Raw genomic sequence first — 17,197 nt, forward strand, 5'->3', positions numbered from 1 at the left:
ATTCTTTTCTTCCTCCCCTTTAGCACAGCGCCCATCAGTCCCCACACGGGCTGGGACAGAACACGCTGCGTACACTCACCTGCCATCCACTTTCCAAATATAACGCTCAAAGAAGTGAAAAGAAGGAGATTTGAAAGTCTGGATGGAATATGTGCACGAAGACATGAAACCGTGACCTACGCAGCACAACGTGCTCAGCAGATGTGAATCACAGAATCCCGGGTTTGGAAGTTACGTGATGTTCTCAACTTCCACCATCTACGATAATCATGCCCATACAAGAACCACACTGTTAATCAAGGGTTAATGATAAATCATATTTGATTTATCCCACATCTATCCTTCATTAAATTATTTTATACAGCTATAATGATATGTAATTTCTGTTTTCTGTTCCTGATATTCTTGTGGAATTTCTACCTCCACGTGCACTGAGGTTGATGTGGCTGATGCACTGGATCTCCCATCTGTTGTATTTGGTTATGTGAGACGCCCCCCTACACAGGCCCCGACCACTTTACCATGTATTGTAAATATTTTACAGAAACTGGCTGAGAAGAGCTTCATTAGCCAAAACCACAGATGGGGAATTTACATTTCAATGCCCCTGTTGATTTTTGGCTAAAATCACCGTGTCTCTTCCACACCTCTACAAAGGAACTCGGGACCTGAGAGACAGCGACACCTTCCAAAAGCACTGAAATTGGGTTGGAAACAAACCCACGTAGCATCACCCCACCCTTACCAGAGAGAGAAATCCAGAACTGTAACTCTGACTCTTACAGAGCAAAACCATTCCCTGAAAGGCAAATACCACCAGATTTACCATCCCCTTCTAAAAAACCACTACCCATTTACATGGAATCACATCATTTAGAGCTACAATGTGAAGGACAAAAGATCACGCTATAAAAGGACTGCGACAGGAATCGGGTGTTGTGGTCACAGGTCACTGCTCTCAATAGATTCGGGTGGTTGGAAAAACAAGGTATGAGTCAAGTTACCTGTAAAAACACCAACCTGTAGAACACCCCATAAGGAATGAAAGCGAAGCAGATCTTGATAGTGCTGGCAGAAGGGAAATTTGTAATCTCGCTTTGCTCTTAGGGAGCTTTTCATGTGTTTAACTTTTATCTGGCCTGGCATTAAAGAAGTTGTTCTGGGAAAGGGTTTCCTGACACAGGAAGGTGCCCGTTTTTTCCATCTTAGCTTTTCTATTAATACCTGTTCTATTCTGACTCATTTTCTGTTTGTCTTCAGTTCTATAAAAATCTCATTTCACTTACTGCCACAGCAAAACAAAGACATTATGTTTGATGAAAAATATGCAAAGAAACGACAAAAGAAACTACTGAGGTTTTATATTTAGAAATAAAGGCAGACAGACCGAAGTAATTGTTACCCATTTTCCATTTTGTGTCCTAGAGTTGAAGATTTGAGAGACAAATTTTACCAAAACCCACGGAAAATTTGCACGAGTATTTTAATTCTTCACATAGGATCTTTTATATCCTATATTAAACATAGAGAGAGAGAGAGAGAGCAAATAGAAATAGATCATTGCCATACGATTTCCAGGTAAAACCACGTAAGCAAGGCGGACAATTGGATGGTGCTAAACTTTGATATTAATCCTCCAAGCAGTTACTGCTGTGAGTTTAGAAAGATCATCTGTGATTCCAGGAAGCATTCCCTTGTATGCAAACCATAAAGAAACCGTGCTATTTAAATGGCTTGTAGATAAGACAACTCGGTTAAAGTATCTTACTTTATAAATACTATTGCTATGGCCTCAGGGCTCCACATTCTTAGTTAATTAACCACTAACGTTTGTTGAATTTACATGCAGCTTCTAATTTACTAGAAAGCAAATCTCCGTTGCCTGGAGCTGCGTCTATAAAATCCCTTTGGTGCACACACTGACTGAGGAGGAACACACGGGGAACAAAAACAGCCAAAACACCCCTAAAACACCCTTCATCAAGAACTACAGAGCACTGATCGTTAGGCAGATAATCAAACTTGAAATGCACACAGATTATATCACAAAAAGCCTCGTTTGTGAAAAGGCGAGGGGGGGGGGGTCACCCTATCATTAAACCCCACGTTGTGTGAGCAAAAAGCACAGAACTCCACTCGAGAAACTGAGATCCAAATCCTGCATCGGACACGCGAGGCACAAAGAATCGGCTCAAATCACAGAGATCCAGGTCAGGTCTGCTCCTCAATCACAGAACAACTTGGCCGGTCCAGGTTAAGATGCCAAGACCTCTGGAATCAGCCCATTTCTGCATAAAACCAACACACACCAGTTCCCAAAGAACCAGCGGGGACGTTCGCAGCATGCACAGACACTTCATTTTATTTAAATATTCATTTTTCAACATGAAAGAGCACAAGTGTTAATAAGAGTCAAAGACCATCACATTAATTTAACCTCTCATTCTGTTTGTTAATGTTTTTCTAATACCTACCCTTCATTTATGGTAACAATTCAATTACCAAAATGCACGTACAACAACTCTTCCTACCCACTGCGATGGCAGAGGGGAGCAAAGTTAGGATCACATCGCCAGAAATAAAGCTTCAATGAAATTTTAACCACAGGAACTAATTGTGCCTCCAAGTAAAGCTAAATTTAACTAACGCCTGTCATCAGAGGCATAAATTGAATACAACGGAAACAAATTTTAAAATCTGCTTAATTTTTAAGCTTTTTCCCTCTTCCTTTTAATGCAGAACATACCGTGTTTCATATTTGAAAGCAGTGTCTATTTTTCCATGCTGGACAATTCCTGCCAGAGATGGCATTGGCGATTATTTACAAATGATACTGAAACACGCTCCAGCATCCAACTTCTGGTGGGCAAACACTCTTTCATTCCATAAATGCAATTTCCGCATGTGAACGGGCACTTGAACACCAGCGCCGGGAAACGGAGCGAGATGGGGAAATGGAGCAAGATGTGAATGTCAGAGATGGGGTTTGGGTGGAAATCACTGCCCAGCCCCAAACGCCATTCACCTGCCACGTGTTGTTCATCCCGCACACGTGGGCCCCATTTCACGCTCCCACGAGGCAAACTGAAGGGACAATTGTTTCTGGGCTCTGACAGATGAACAGTCAACGTTTCTCATACTCAGTGAACTCCAGGCTTTCTATCCGACATCTGCTCTCCTCATCCGAAAGCTTTCTCGATGCTTTCAACCAAGTTAAAACATCTTCTGTTTTCCCAGTCATCAGTAAAGAGATGAGTTATCTGTCCTGTTTCTACACCTGCATTCTGGATTGCTTCCACCAGCATATAACACAATACATAACCCATGCTGATGCACCCCACACAACCCGTGTGCACTCCATTACTGCACAATCAGTGCTAAACCCGTGCCGGATGGGTTCGTACTGTTATTATCATCTCTTCGGTGTAACTGATGATTCCAATGTTAAATCTTGTTCAGATTTCCCTTTATAAACGTATGTTACCGCACTGCATGAACAAATTACGGGAATAACATTTTTAAAACCATCTCAGTGATGCTGGAGAAATAAGCTTTAATAAAACTGAACTCAAGGAGCAAGAGGCTTCTCAGTGTTTTATTTCATAACTGAACCATTTGAAACCTGGATTCTTCAACACATTTTTTTAACTTCTTTTAATAAGTTGTCATTTTTTTGCGTTTCTTCTTTTGTAAGCAACATAATTTACAAGAAATGACCAGATTTCGGCTGGTTCTCCGCTGTTCGTTATTCACTGTTTCATCTCTACAGCCACTGCACACAGGCTCAGCCCCAGAGGAGCTGAATGTGTCCTCACAGTGTTTGCATCTTGAATTTGGCCTGAGATATAAAGGCAAAACGTTTTTGCTTCAGTTACAAAGTGTATGAGGGGGAAGAAAACATCATTTTTGAGCATGAAGGAACCTCACGCTCCATCCGAGCCCTGCTGGTCCTCTTGTTCCCAGGTTGGTCAATGGGTTCCTCCCCAACACATCCCGGTCAAAACCAGCCTGTGCTCTTCAAACACCCCCATTTCTCTTCCCTGAAAATGCAGTGTAATTCTTATTTTCCTCAACCAAACGTAAGGAACTGCTACTTCATTTGTGTAAGAATTGTCCTGACATTTTGTGATCGTTAAATATCTCATTTTTCACAAAGTTTTGACATTACCCATGGTTTTACGGTTGACTTCCCATGCGGGTAATTACATTTGGTTTGAACAAGTTCTCCTGCCATTTCAAGCAGATACGGTTTTCTCAAGTTCCTCCTCCTGAAAGGATATGGAACTCAGCAGCTGCTAAAGCCACAGTTTAACACCACCAGAAGCAAGTTTAATCCACACCGTTTAGCACCTACCCTGACAACCTGAGATCTCCGAGCCCAGCCCAGGGGATCCCAGCTCCTGTTTCTTTCCCGCAATTTGCGAGTTTGCCTAAAAAGTTTTCTATAGTTTGCCTTGTCGCGCTAAATATTTTGAGAACTTTCTTGTGTGAATGTTCGGGAAATTAAAAAAAAGGCCTCCCCAAAACTCAACAGACTGAATATTCTCAAACAACGCAATAAACCCACAAACATCACCAGCACCAGCAGAGCGCGGTCAACCAGCAAATAACACAGCGCAATAAACCCACCCAAAACAGCTTTCTGAGGAGATGTTCCTGAGACCATTTCTGAGAACTGCCCGTCCTGGATAAAGTTTGGCTCAGAATTCACCCGACTTTCTTCTCCTCGAGTTTTGATTTTCACGCCCTGCAAATCCACGTCTGTTGTCCCTATTTATGCTGTTGAGCACCTCTTTACACACAACAGCTTCTGCGGGCAAGATCGGGGCTTTTCCCAGGGAAAAGAAGGATGAAGACAGAACACATTCAAATATTCCCGTGTGCTTGTGTCTCTTCAGCACCTGGATTTCGAAGCATTAAGTATTGCTAAATCCTACTGTCGGAAAAAAAACCACACAAGGAAATGTGTGTGCGTTAAGTATTCCTATTTGGGAAACCCTTTGGGCATTATGTGTTATCAAGTCCAGTGAGGCTTTTTACTACTAAAAAAGGGAATCTAAATACAATTTTTAAATAGAGATCTAATGTTTGCAGCGGTGTTGACATTCCAGTCTGACCTCATTCAGTTTCCACTAATGAAAGTCACACCCTATGGATATATCACACTTTATTACACACTCGAACAAGTACAGCGGCTTACGAGATGCGTTTTTCCTCCGTATCTCACGTTAAGTGCTCCTGAGAGCCGGCCAAAGCAAAGGTTACACGTCCTACCCGCAGCACATGCGGCTGGTTCAGAGCTGCCATTTTCATACTAATTAACACGATTGAGAGGAAAGGCGCTGGCTGCTGAAACACCCACACGGCCCGTGCCACAGCCTGCGGCCGCTCTCAGTCACTGCACTGCTGCCGCTTGCTTAACTACTGTTTGACCTCTTGCAGGATTTTCATTCCAAATCTTTTTCACAAGGGAACCTCGAGCACTTTTTGTTCTTGTAATTATGATTCAAACTGGATTATCCAATTTAAAAAGAACTATGGCAAAGAAAATCTAAATCTTGGTAACATTTTGCAGTCAAAGCAGCTTTCTTTTAAACGATAAATTTCCATACTTACTAATAAATACTAATAGGAAATCACTTCTTGGGGTAAATAACAGGACCCCAAAAGCAAATGCTTGCTGTCCAGGAAAGGGACAAAGCCAAAACCCCATCGCTGTGCTGCTCCCAAGAAACCTCGCTGGGTTCTGCACAAGCAGCACCAATAAGACCCAGACTCGTTCCTAAGTCCTTCAAAACTCAAGCAAACCCAAGAGAGGGTATCCCATGCTGTCACTGCACTCACTACAACTGCCAGAAACAGAAATAAAACACTGTATTGAAGACACAAGCTGCTCAAGTGAAATAAAAGCTCCCCGAATATGTATTTTCTTGCATGGCACTTCTATTGCAGTAATGCCCAGAAGGTCCAGCCAGGCACCAGTGTGCACAGGCGGATTTTATAATCCCAGTCACGGAGCAGCACATTCCTGAGCTGCTGGATGCGGCCCCTGGAGCCCCGCACACCTCAGCACCCCACTTGCTGCAACTGTAGAAGCAAAGGCTTGACTGGAAAAGAAAAAAGACAGAGTTTTTCACATTATATTTTGTGGATGATTTCCTTGAGTTGATTAGCAATAAGGTGTGAGGTTAAGTTATTATAATAGTATGATCAGCATAACTGGTAATAAGTGCTGATACAAATTTGACGAGCAATTGGAAACCTCCATGATAATCTACTGAGGCTTAGGGAAAACAAAACAAAACCAAACCACTTACAAAGTCAATATATAAAACATTTAAGGATGAACAAAGGTCACATTTGCAGTAGTAATACGCTGAGCTTTCCACAAGGGGATGTTCAAGACACTGAATGACAACCTACAGATCTCACACTTTAAAATGCATTTGAAAAGGAGACAGCTTGGAGGACTCCATGAAGCTGGAAGAACCTCATCATCACACAGGAGTTCACAGCCCAACAGTCCAACCAACTACACAGACAAAGGTTGAGGCTTTGAAGCAGTTTGGCCACCACACGCTATCTGTTGACTTTCCATGTATAGATATTTACCTGAAAATACATAACCACTACTCCTTCTGCCCTGAAAACGCTACGGGATCAATACTGATCAACACTAATAATGTAAGTAGTGTCTTCACGTAAAATCCTATAAAGCAAAAAGAAGTATTTGGAAAAGATTATACTCTACTTCAATATTTCTACTACGTCGATATTCAGTGATTTCTCTGCAATCAGACACTTTCACCGTAAGACCGAAGCCATTTGAAATGGAAATACTTCCTGCCCACTCACCGCCAGTTTCTGCTCCCAGAGTGATGGAACAGATGACATCCAGCACAATAAATCCCTTTATTAGCCATAAACTTGAGACTGCTTCAGGGATTTGAAGCGTTCAGTTTCATGCTGAAAAAATCTAATGTTATCCACAGAACGCCAGCGTGTGGAACAAGAACAGAGCCACAGGTTACGCCACTTTCATCAAACTATGAAAAACAAAAGAACTTTTGAATTCAAGAATATTTGAAAGAGCATTTACAATCATTTTTAACCCGTTATGTTTAAAGAGACACACACTCTAACTGATCTTTTTTCTTTAGGAAACAATAAATTCTAACAAAAGTCTCTATACAGAAAGTCCACACCATGAAGAAGTTTCCTTCTGGCCATCATCTCATTGAAGAAGCCAGAACTGCCACGTGTGTTTGCAGAACTATTTCAATAGAGAACCTGTATCTCGCAAACTTCTATTTGACTTCCCATTATCTAAGTTAAACTGAACGTATAAATAGCTCATCCTAAAACATGGCACAGGAAGACAAATACAACACAGAACGTAAAACCTTTTCAGTTTAAACCTTCGTTGTTGTAGTAAGTGAGAAGTAAATCTACAGCAAGTTGCGCTTGTCATACAAATTATAACTTACAACAGGAACACCACTTGGATGCGATTGTGAAACATCAACGTGGAAACAATTCTTCTGTTTGTTGCACCAGAGGGGACACGGGGAGGTGGAATCACACCTGGAACTACAGATCACACCGACAACTACAGATCAACTTTCCCCACTATGGAGTGGACACATTGCCAACTTCTGTGGTTGAACGGAACACCATAAATGATAATTAAACCATATATACCACACGTAACGTGGCTACACAGAACAGGCGCTGTTCACGGCACCAGGCCTCATTCTGTCGCTTATTTGTGGCTTCGGTTCCTACATTTACTGCCAGGATGTAATAAAAAGAAAGCTCTGCCTTGCAGCTCATTCTTTACTGAGCTGAATGTCCCATTTCCAAACCTCCGCATGACATTTCACGGCCAGTGGTCCTTATTGAAAAAGAACCCAAAAGTGAATGGCACGATTAGTGAATTACTCTCAGAAATGCCACTATATGGAGCAACCTAAGCAAGCCCAACCTGCATTCTTCCCAGCTAATGAATAAAAGATCAAGGTTTTGTTTCCATGGATGTCCTGAGGAAGCACGGAATAACAACTTTTCACCTGTTGTGGGTCAGTCAGGTGTTTGTTTTGTCTCTTTGATTCTTATTTTAACCTCTTTTGTGGTCAACCTATTGCTGCCGTCAGAAGGTAAACCAAGGTAATTATTCAACATCACCAACATAATTTTGGGGGGAAAAAAGCTGTAACTATCTTGGAAAGAATTGCGTTACTGATTCTTTGAAAAGTATCTTAGCTAAATATTTTGTATTATAGAACAGAAAAGAATAACACATTAGGCATTCTTTTATAATATTCCTATATGCTCAGCATACTAACTTCAAGCTCTTTTGGTGAGATACTTGTTTTGAAGGTGTTTAAATGAACACACGTCAAGGGTGGGGGTTTTAAAGCCATCTGAACAGTCTCACAGAGCACTGAGCTACTCACCCCGGCAGCCCTGAGCCCTTCGTTCTGCAGTTCAGTTCACAACATGCGCTTAACACAACTGCCGGGAACCCCACTTATCCGTGTCCTTCAAATGACCCCGTTGAGAAAATTCAATAAAATTACATTAAATACATATCTACAGGGGGATCCCTTCCATTCAGACTGTTTGAATAATGGGATTTACAAACAGGTGCATTAAACCAGGCAGGGAGCGAAGGGCCAACAGCAACACCAAAGCGGGAGGAAAAGCAGATGGGAGTGACATTTCTTCACTAACCAGCTTCACTGCTGGGTCAATGTAAAATGGAGCTACACGCTGGGCCACAAAGGAGAGCAAATCCCCTTGGGAGTTAATGGGAATTAAGGCACTCCATTCTATTTCTGAATCGCACCCCAAGGAGGATCTGCTCACACTTCCAGGGCGAAGCTTAAACCGTTTGTACCCACAGCTCCCAGGCTGCAAGGGGGAGCCCAGCACAAAACCAACAGCTTTGCTGCCGAGGTTTGGGATGCAGTGACACCCCCGTCCTGGGCTGGATCCGAACCCCGGCCAGTCCGATCGCTCACAGTAACCGCACAACTTACTGCCTAAACTTCCACCCCCAGTTCATTGCCTGTAATCAGGGGCAAGACCAGACTAAGAGAGAACTCTGAAAACATAGAAAGCAGAGCTTTGCCGCACATTTAACAGGTAGGGTTTTAGCTCTTGAAACAAAACAAAAAACCCAAAACCAACAGAAACAAAAATCACTCAACGAAACTTTTAATATTCCACGGGTGCTGTTTCCACGAGGCCTGCATATAGTTTGAATGTTGTATAAAATACAAAGATAGTGTGATAGTGTCTAAAGCTGCATTTCTAATGTTTCCCGGTCCCAGGCCACTCACCCCTGGAACACACAAGTTCACCCGTGCAGCCCGAGCTTCCAGTTCGAACAGCTGAGAAGATTTACTGGTTTGGCCTAAACATCCTCATCTTTCACCTCCCTGCTAGTTAAGCTAAATTCAGCCCCAATTTAACCTGCATTATTTCAATGATATTTGTATTTTAGCCTGTACAATTGAAATTATAAGAAGATGACTTCTACAAATCAGATGACTTGTTGGAAATTCATAGGCAAGCAGACGACACTGAACTTCACCATGGACATGCAAACAAATTCCCTTTTGTGAATCCCAGAATCTAGCTTAATACCTTGTTTTCATCTTGGAGATCTACAACTTTAAAGGAAAATATGAGAAACATACATCAATATTTTTATGTTAGAAATACAAAACTCAAAAAAATAAGTTCATCTTATAAAGGCAGGGTGTATTTTAAGCGACACATTATGAGTTTGGGGGACTAAAATCCTCCATTTGACAATACAAGGCAAAATTAATTAGGGAGCCCAGTTTGAGGGGGACGTATTCTTGCAAAGAGTCCTCAGAAGGGATCCCCTTGGCCGCGTTTGATGCTGAGGAGACGCCGTCAGGTTTCTCCACACAAAAGCAGCCATCAGCAGAGCACAACCAGATGTTTGCGTTCCTTTTCTTACTTTTTGGAAACCTCTGTGACCTCCCTCAAATTAAAAAAAGGGAATAGCATTTTTAAAGCCACAGGAGCTATCATTAGCGAAGCATTCGGAGGATTTTCATTAATTCATAGCCAGCCAACCAGGAATTTTCCCACAGCCGCATACAAAACAAGTCAGCGGAGTCACTGATTGCTTGGCTGGAGCTGAATGTGGCCAGAGGCGCAATCAGAAATACCCAGTCCCCCCACTCACAGGACAGGGAAGAACACAGGGAAGGTCAGAAATTAAAATCCAAGTCCGCCCACCAACCACGAGGAAAATCCGGCATTTCCGTATTACGGCAAGTATAGAAATGGTCGTTACATCCTATTTTGTGAGGTAAGAGAATCCTATAGATAGACAGACATCAATTATTTGGAAACATTTAACCGCAGAACACGGGGCTGCACACAGAACTATGTGTCTATCATCTCCTCTACATCACAGCCTTAAAATGTAGCTGCACGGAGTAATATCCACGGTGCGTAGCAACTTGCGACCTGACACACACTGAGCTGGAGCCCTTTGAACCCCACACGCTCCTTTGTCCCTTATGGCTCCTGCCAGCCCAGGGTTCCAGCACAGAGGGTGCCAGGTCGTAACACCAGGGTTACAGAAAACAGAACGCAATTAACAATTAACAACCAGCACACACAGCTCCGAGTTCGCACCTCCAGGCCCACGGGGAGGGGGACAACACCTGGACAAAGCCACCTCTCCCGTTTATTTGGGCACACAGGATAAGCAGCACAAGGGATGTGCCCCAAACCAGGTTTAGTGCCTTGCTGAGTAACGGCCCAGGATCAGATCCATAAGGATAAGGACAATAAAGGGTGCTCACGCACAACTATAAAATGCTACATGAGTGAAAGGATAAAATCATTTTCCAAGCTTGCACTTAAATTTTGATCCTTAGAGCCTCACATAACCTAAAATTAAGTACTTAATAGGCATTGATCTAGACACAGTCCCCTTTTTAAGTTACTGTAAGTTGCATTTCCATAAAATAATCTTTCATAATTATTATAGGGAGAAGGGTATAACAAATACACATTCATGTATTTGAGAAAACTTTGTTTCTAAGCCTGATGTATCTATGCATGATGGTATTTTTTAAATTAAGGACAACACATGGTATAGAAACATCAGCATTAACCCAACATTTCGGAAAAAAATGTATTTAAAATACACTTCATGATACTGGCAGTAGTATATATAAAACCAAAGCTATACACTTAAAACCCCTTGAAATCGGAAATGGCATTAAAGCTCCAGTAATGCCTCGCAGTCCCCTTGTTTGCTTCCCAAAAACATGCTAAATTTATGGATAAAATGAAGCCTTTGAGCAGAATTTAGCAGGCAAGTTCACATCAAAGCCTTGATTCATCATCTTCAGACTGATCTGTTGGGAAGGACAGCTGGTCCTTATTAAACACCCTTTAAATGTTGCACTTTTAATTAAGTTACATCCATGTTACATTAACATTACCAAATAATAAACTGAAGAAAAGCTGGTATTGTCTAATCATGACTGCCTAACATCTTTTCACCAGTATTAATCTATTAAAGCGGAACTTGTTCTTAAATAAATGTCTCGAGACTTTGAATTCCCAAGCCTGTTCAGTAGTTCCTGCGCCTCTGCTCACACACCAGCACATTTGGGGGAGGCAGGGACTGGAGTCTGACGTGATCTAAAGTAGGACATGGTCTAGAGGGGAAATTCATCAAAGCTGGGACAGTTTGGAGAGATTTCAGATGCAGAAACCTTGTTAGGTCAACAGCTTGTAAATCAGCATCACAGTCCCACTGTGCGTTGGATGCTCATTCTGAAAACACAGCATTTAAACCCTGTGGCCTGGTACTTCTTGAAGAAACACTCGTCTGCTTATTTAAACACTCACATTCTGGGGCTGCTTTGTGCATTTTTACACAAACTCGGATAGGCAGACTGACACCAACGCTTTCGGACATCAGAGTGAAAACGGGGTCACGTTCTTTGCTACATTACTTGATAAATCAAACGAGAAAATCCCAATCCTGGAGTGATGTTGAAGCCAAATTCTGAGCGACGCCAAGCACCGCAGACACCTCCAAGCACGGCTGCCCCTGCCCAACGCGCTGCCGGCGTCACAGGGAAACACACTGAGCTGCAGGTGACATCTCATTGATGCTCAAACGCTGTCACCTTGTTCTACGTGCAGGTGGAGAGAAATCCAGTGATTCTAAACATTAAGAAAAAGTGGAGGCTACAGAACCACTGGCAGCTGGTGTGCAGAGCTTCAAGCAGCGCCGGAGCCGACCCGGGTTAATGCGGGTCCGGAGCCGTCCCGGGTTAATGCGGGTCCGGAGCCGACCCGGGTTAATGCAGCCCCACTGGCAGACACCGACACCTCCCCTGGGCTTCAGCTCAGCTGGTTCTGCCCAATTCCTTCACAAATTTTAAATACTCTGCAAGAGAAAATTTGGGTTTTTTTTTTTACCTGTAGGAAGAGTAAGAAATCAAAGGAGGAATTTAAACTCCAGTAAATTATTTCTTACAGTTTCACAAGGTATTCATCCTCCTAAATAAAGTTCCTAAAACATACATTGAGCTGGGAAAATTATTTCAGCATGATTTAGCTCTGTGCTTCGAAAAACCCTGGCTGTAGAGAATGAGTGTGTGTTGGGAAGGATGCTCGAGGAGATAAATGTGGGGACACAGCAGGATGAGCCTAAAGGAAAACGAGACAGCAGGAAACGGGCACCTTCACCTCCAGAGTCCTGCTGACAAAGGGAAAAGGAAATCATTTCGAAAGCTCCTTAAATAAAGAGCGTAGAAGATGACGCTGGGAGAGCTTCAAGGAACAGAGCCCCTGGTATGTCTGATGAGCTTTGCATAGCAAAGATGTTTGGGAAAGATGTTTGCTACAATGCTGTGTTATTTATTCTTTCTCATCATGCAGTCTCATTAAATTCAAGCTTTCTACTGAACGCGGTTCAGTCCCAGGAACTGCAGAGGAATTAAGTATATGAAAAAAATTACTCATGTGTGCAGTCCCATTAGAATCTACAAAACAACTGGAGAGTAAAGTTGCTCATGTGTTTAACACCGAATAAATGAATCTGAAATACATTCAAATCACCACCAGAGCCCAGCTCTGTCTTCCCTGTGCCCCTCATGGCTTGTTTACGGGAGGAAACCATTCAGAGACTGCTTTTCCAGAACAGCTCCCCATGTGGACAAACGTATCCTGGATGGGAAGAGGCCCTTCCCTGGTGGATTCTTTCTGGATACAGGTATGCATACCATGCAGCAAGGCCATCCATACGGAAAGCTACTTTGCAACGCTATTCTGCTTTAAGGAAATATTCTACCTTAAACATTAAGTGTAGGAATACATTAACATTTCTGTTAAACATCAGTGAAAGAAACCCTAGACTTCAAAGTCAACCCAAACCCTAAAATCCTGGATCCGTTGAAATCACTGATAATTCTTCGCAACAGTAAAGTCGTTATTTGTCCTGATATTAACTGTCTTCCTGCTGCAGTCTTATGTTGAGCTTGTAAGACAAAGTATTCATAAAGAAGGTGATTCTTTTGGCATATATTTTGTGCTGGAAGCTGTAAAATAAGGAAATAAATAATCAAATCCAAATACTTTAGTTTTAAAAATGTCAGCTACTAAGAATCATTTCAGGAGCTTCAAATACCTCCTCATCCCATTCTTTCACCCGTAGTCCAGGAATATGCTCATCAAGTCAAGCTTTTACTGCTACCAAATAATGAGGAAACTTGAAACTGTATTTTGTGGAGTGAAAGGAAAATGATCCTTGCTTGTATAAACGGAGCAAGATGGAAAACGGAGTTCAAAAACAACACCCAGAGAATAATAAAAGATTCATGGGGATGGGAAGTGTACCACACGTTTAGCAGAGGAAATATCCAACTTGGGTGTATCTAAATACACATACAGACAGCCAGCTCTCCACATCTTATTTCTCCTTAAACAACTATTAAAAGTTAATTCACATTTGTCTAGACTGCGTATTTACGCCACTGAGAATTACCTCAATTCAACTGCTTCATTTAACGTTTGCTAGACATTTTTACTTTATGTAGAACGTTAAGATTCATTCATGCCCTTAACACACATTAATTAGACACCACTGCAGTAAGAATATCTGTTTGAATAGGATACAATCCCTGCAGGGCTTGTGTCTTTTCAATCAGTCAGTGTCCCTGCAGGGCTCAGAGTGGCAGAGGGGAAGTGGCCTGTGGTTAAACAGAGGAAATACCAAGGAATTTTAATAGAGCAAATAGTCTTTTTACTTCCTACACGGTCCGACTTCAAAGGGAACCCCGCTCCACAGCAGACAATGTGTTAGAGGGGCCATCGCTCATTTAATCGTGTGTCAAGTCTACTCAGAACTTACATGCAGACCAAGATAAATAGCGCATAACTGGGACAATAGGTCCCATCCTGCAGCCAGGACTCCGATAAATGCTGCCCTGCCCGGATTACACAGGCAATCATACGCAGAACTGGTATTAGAAAATCACACTATGAAATTATAACTGAACAATCAGACAAGATATCTCATACATTGGCTAGGGAAGGTTGAACTTGCAGCTGAAAATATAATAAAAGCAGAAAGTAGTACAAATATTTAACCAGCTAAAGTGTTACACGTTGTGAGCAATAAAGACAAAGAGGGGTTTATGCTAATTGGAAAGAGTGTAACTTACTGATCCAAAAGCCAGTCAAAATAATTGTGTTACTAACTGGATGTTATGGTACATGCAGGTTTAATAAACACAACGACCTCAATTACGTAAGCAAAAGTCAAACCAATACAAACTGCTTCTGCATATCTCTGTAAACGTCAAAATACACCCATCCAGTGTTATGATTTTTAATAGCAATCATTTGCTTAACAGCTGATAGAAAACTTGACAGAAATATGTGCAGTGGTCATTATGAGCATGTGGACTATCCTGCCTGCTCCTGGTGAAACACAACAGACACACTGAGCCAACACATTTTATTCCTAATTCTCAGTTAAAAAGACCTGATATGGGAGTCTAAACCTTCAACAGATTGAAGTTTGTTTTTCCACACTCTTCTTTTACACATTTTCCAATGCTTTCACCTTGCTAAACTATGCCCCACAAACTTCTGAACTGTGTGTTGCAGGAACATTCTCAAAAGAGCTGATGTGAAACCAGGCAAATCCTTAGTGACAGTCTAACAAAAAGGAAAAGCAATCAAAGTCAGTTGTGTTCCCCCCGGTGTCCTGGATCCCCACGCTTCAACTCCATTGGTAACCAGACATCAGGAGAGAGGAAATAACAAAACACACAACGCGAAAGTTGTTTGAAACTATCCAAAAAAGAAGGAAAAGCGATCAAGAAAAGCCTGACAGCAAAACACGCCAGAAACAGGAACAAAAGGCAAAGACTCGTAACAAAATGTTTATCACCTTCCTCCCCCCTCCCCCAAATTTCCTACATCCTCTATGTAACGATCAGGCCTGGAGCTCAGAGCCCAAGCCGGCCTCGAATCATTAAAATAACAAAGCCCAAGTGATGGTTTTTCTCCCCCAGGTCTGCTCGGGGAAGGGCAGAGCGCTGGTGCCACCGGACCCGCTGAGCGACCGAGTCACTTTTCTGCTCAAACATGCGAGAAACCAACAAATCCCCCCTCCCGGTAAACGCCTCCCGGAGCAGAAAAGCCCCCAAGTTGGAAAACTCTCAGAACCCCCCTCCAAAAAATCAATCTGCAAAAACTCCACCGATGCAAAGTGGGGAAACATCGCCCATTACTCACCCTCGCTCCGCAAGCATCGGATGCTGAGCCCCTCCGGCCGCCGGCTGCTCCAGAAAGCCGGGGAGCGGTGAGGAGGAGGAGGAAGGAGCCGAAACGCAGCCCCGCTGCCATGGTCTGAATTAGCGGAGCGAAGGGAACCGGGGGCGGAGGGGCCGGCGGGGCATGCGCGGCCGGGGGCGGCCGCTCCGGGGGCGGGAGAGCGGCGGCTCCGGGGGCGGGGGGACCCCCGCCCCCGGAGCCGCCGCTCTCCCGCCCCCGAAGCGACCGCCCCATCTGAACACAGGTGTATTGATAACCATTAGTGAGTCACCCCTCGGTCTCCTCCCAGCCTTTCCCCACACGAGAGATGCTCCACTCCCTTCAGCATCTTGGTGGCTGCGCTGGACTCTCTGCAGCAGTTCCCTGTCCTTCTGGAACTGAGGGGCCACAACTGGACACAATATTCCAGGGGTGGTCTCCCCAGGGCAGAGCAGAGGGGCAGGAGAACCTCTCTGACCTACTGACCACCCCCTTCTAACCCACCCCAGGTACCATTGGCCTTCCTGGCCACAAGGGCCCAGTGCTGGCTCATGGTCACCCTGCTGTCCCCAGGACCCCCAGGTCCCTTTCCCCTACGCTGCTCTCTAATAGGTCATTCCCCAACTTATACTGGAGCCTGGGGTTGTTCCTGCCCAGATGTGAGACTCTACACTTGCCCTTGTTATATTTCATTAAATCAAATGAAGAACCAGAAAGCAAACCCAGCAGCCTTGGCCAAGGTAGCGCTGGGAGTTGTTGGGATGCATCCCCACACTGGCACCTTTCCCCAAGGACAGTGGCGGGTTCATGTGGCCTTCCTGGAAAACACCGTATCGCCCTTCCCAATGTATATCACTGATCCAGTTACTGCACTATGGAGCTGGATGCTGCCCACGGTAACCCGTGGATTTTGGCTTCTTTTCCCACAGGTAAGAGAGAAGTGCCACTGCACCAACAAGACTGACGTGCATGAAGCCACCGTGGCACAGCGGCAGCTGCCAGGGGCACCAGTAGGACCCAGAAAGCAGCAAAATGCTTGGTCTTATTTACCAGCACCTCAAACTTAGCAAAGATGCGATCTGACAAAATCACTGTTGATGCCCTCTTCCCGATAGTTCAGCTTGAGCTAATAACAAAGTGACACATCTGAAAAGAAATATCTTCATCCTGCCACCATGTCCAGCTTACTAACATAAACGAACTGACCGGACACAGAAATATTTCACTGCTTTGAATGCATTTAGAATTTCCACTGAAATCTTTCGTGGAAAAGGGTAGGGGAGAGGTGGGAATCAATTAACATCTTTAGCTGGAATCTCCACACCGCTGCTAGCTAACACAAGGGCAAAAGCAACTGGGA

The 17,197-nt window shown here is 43.5% G+C and overlaps 1 protein-coding gene across 2 annotated transcripts in view; it reads right to left on the reverse strand.

The window, feature by feature from the left end:
• The window catches only part of IL17RD (interleukin 17 receptor D), a 44,276-nt gene that overhangs the window by 13,828 nt on the left and 13,251 nt on the right, over positions 1–17,197 (reverse strand). The window contains exon 1 of one of the 2 annotated variants that reach the window (XM_065845887.2): positions 15,820–15,976. The exons of the other annotated variant lie outside the window; for it this stretch is intronic. Within the exon in view, the coding sequence (XP_065701959.1) occupies positions 15,820–15,930 (111 nt within the window). The 5' untranslated portion in view covers positions 15,931–15,976. Of the gene's footprint in view, positions 1–15,819; positions 15,977–17,197 lie in introns of those variants that run through there. 2 annotated transcript variants of the gene reach the window in all.

The sequence above is a fragment of the Patagioenas fasciata genome, chromosome 10, assembly GCF_037038585.1.
Source record: "Patagioenas fasciata isolate bPatFas1 chromosome 10, bPatFas1.hap1, whole genome shotgun sequence".
Lineage (NCBI taxonomy): Eukaryota > Metazoa > Chordata > Aves > Columbiformes > Columbidae > Patagioenas > Patagioenas fasciata.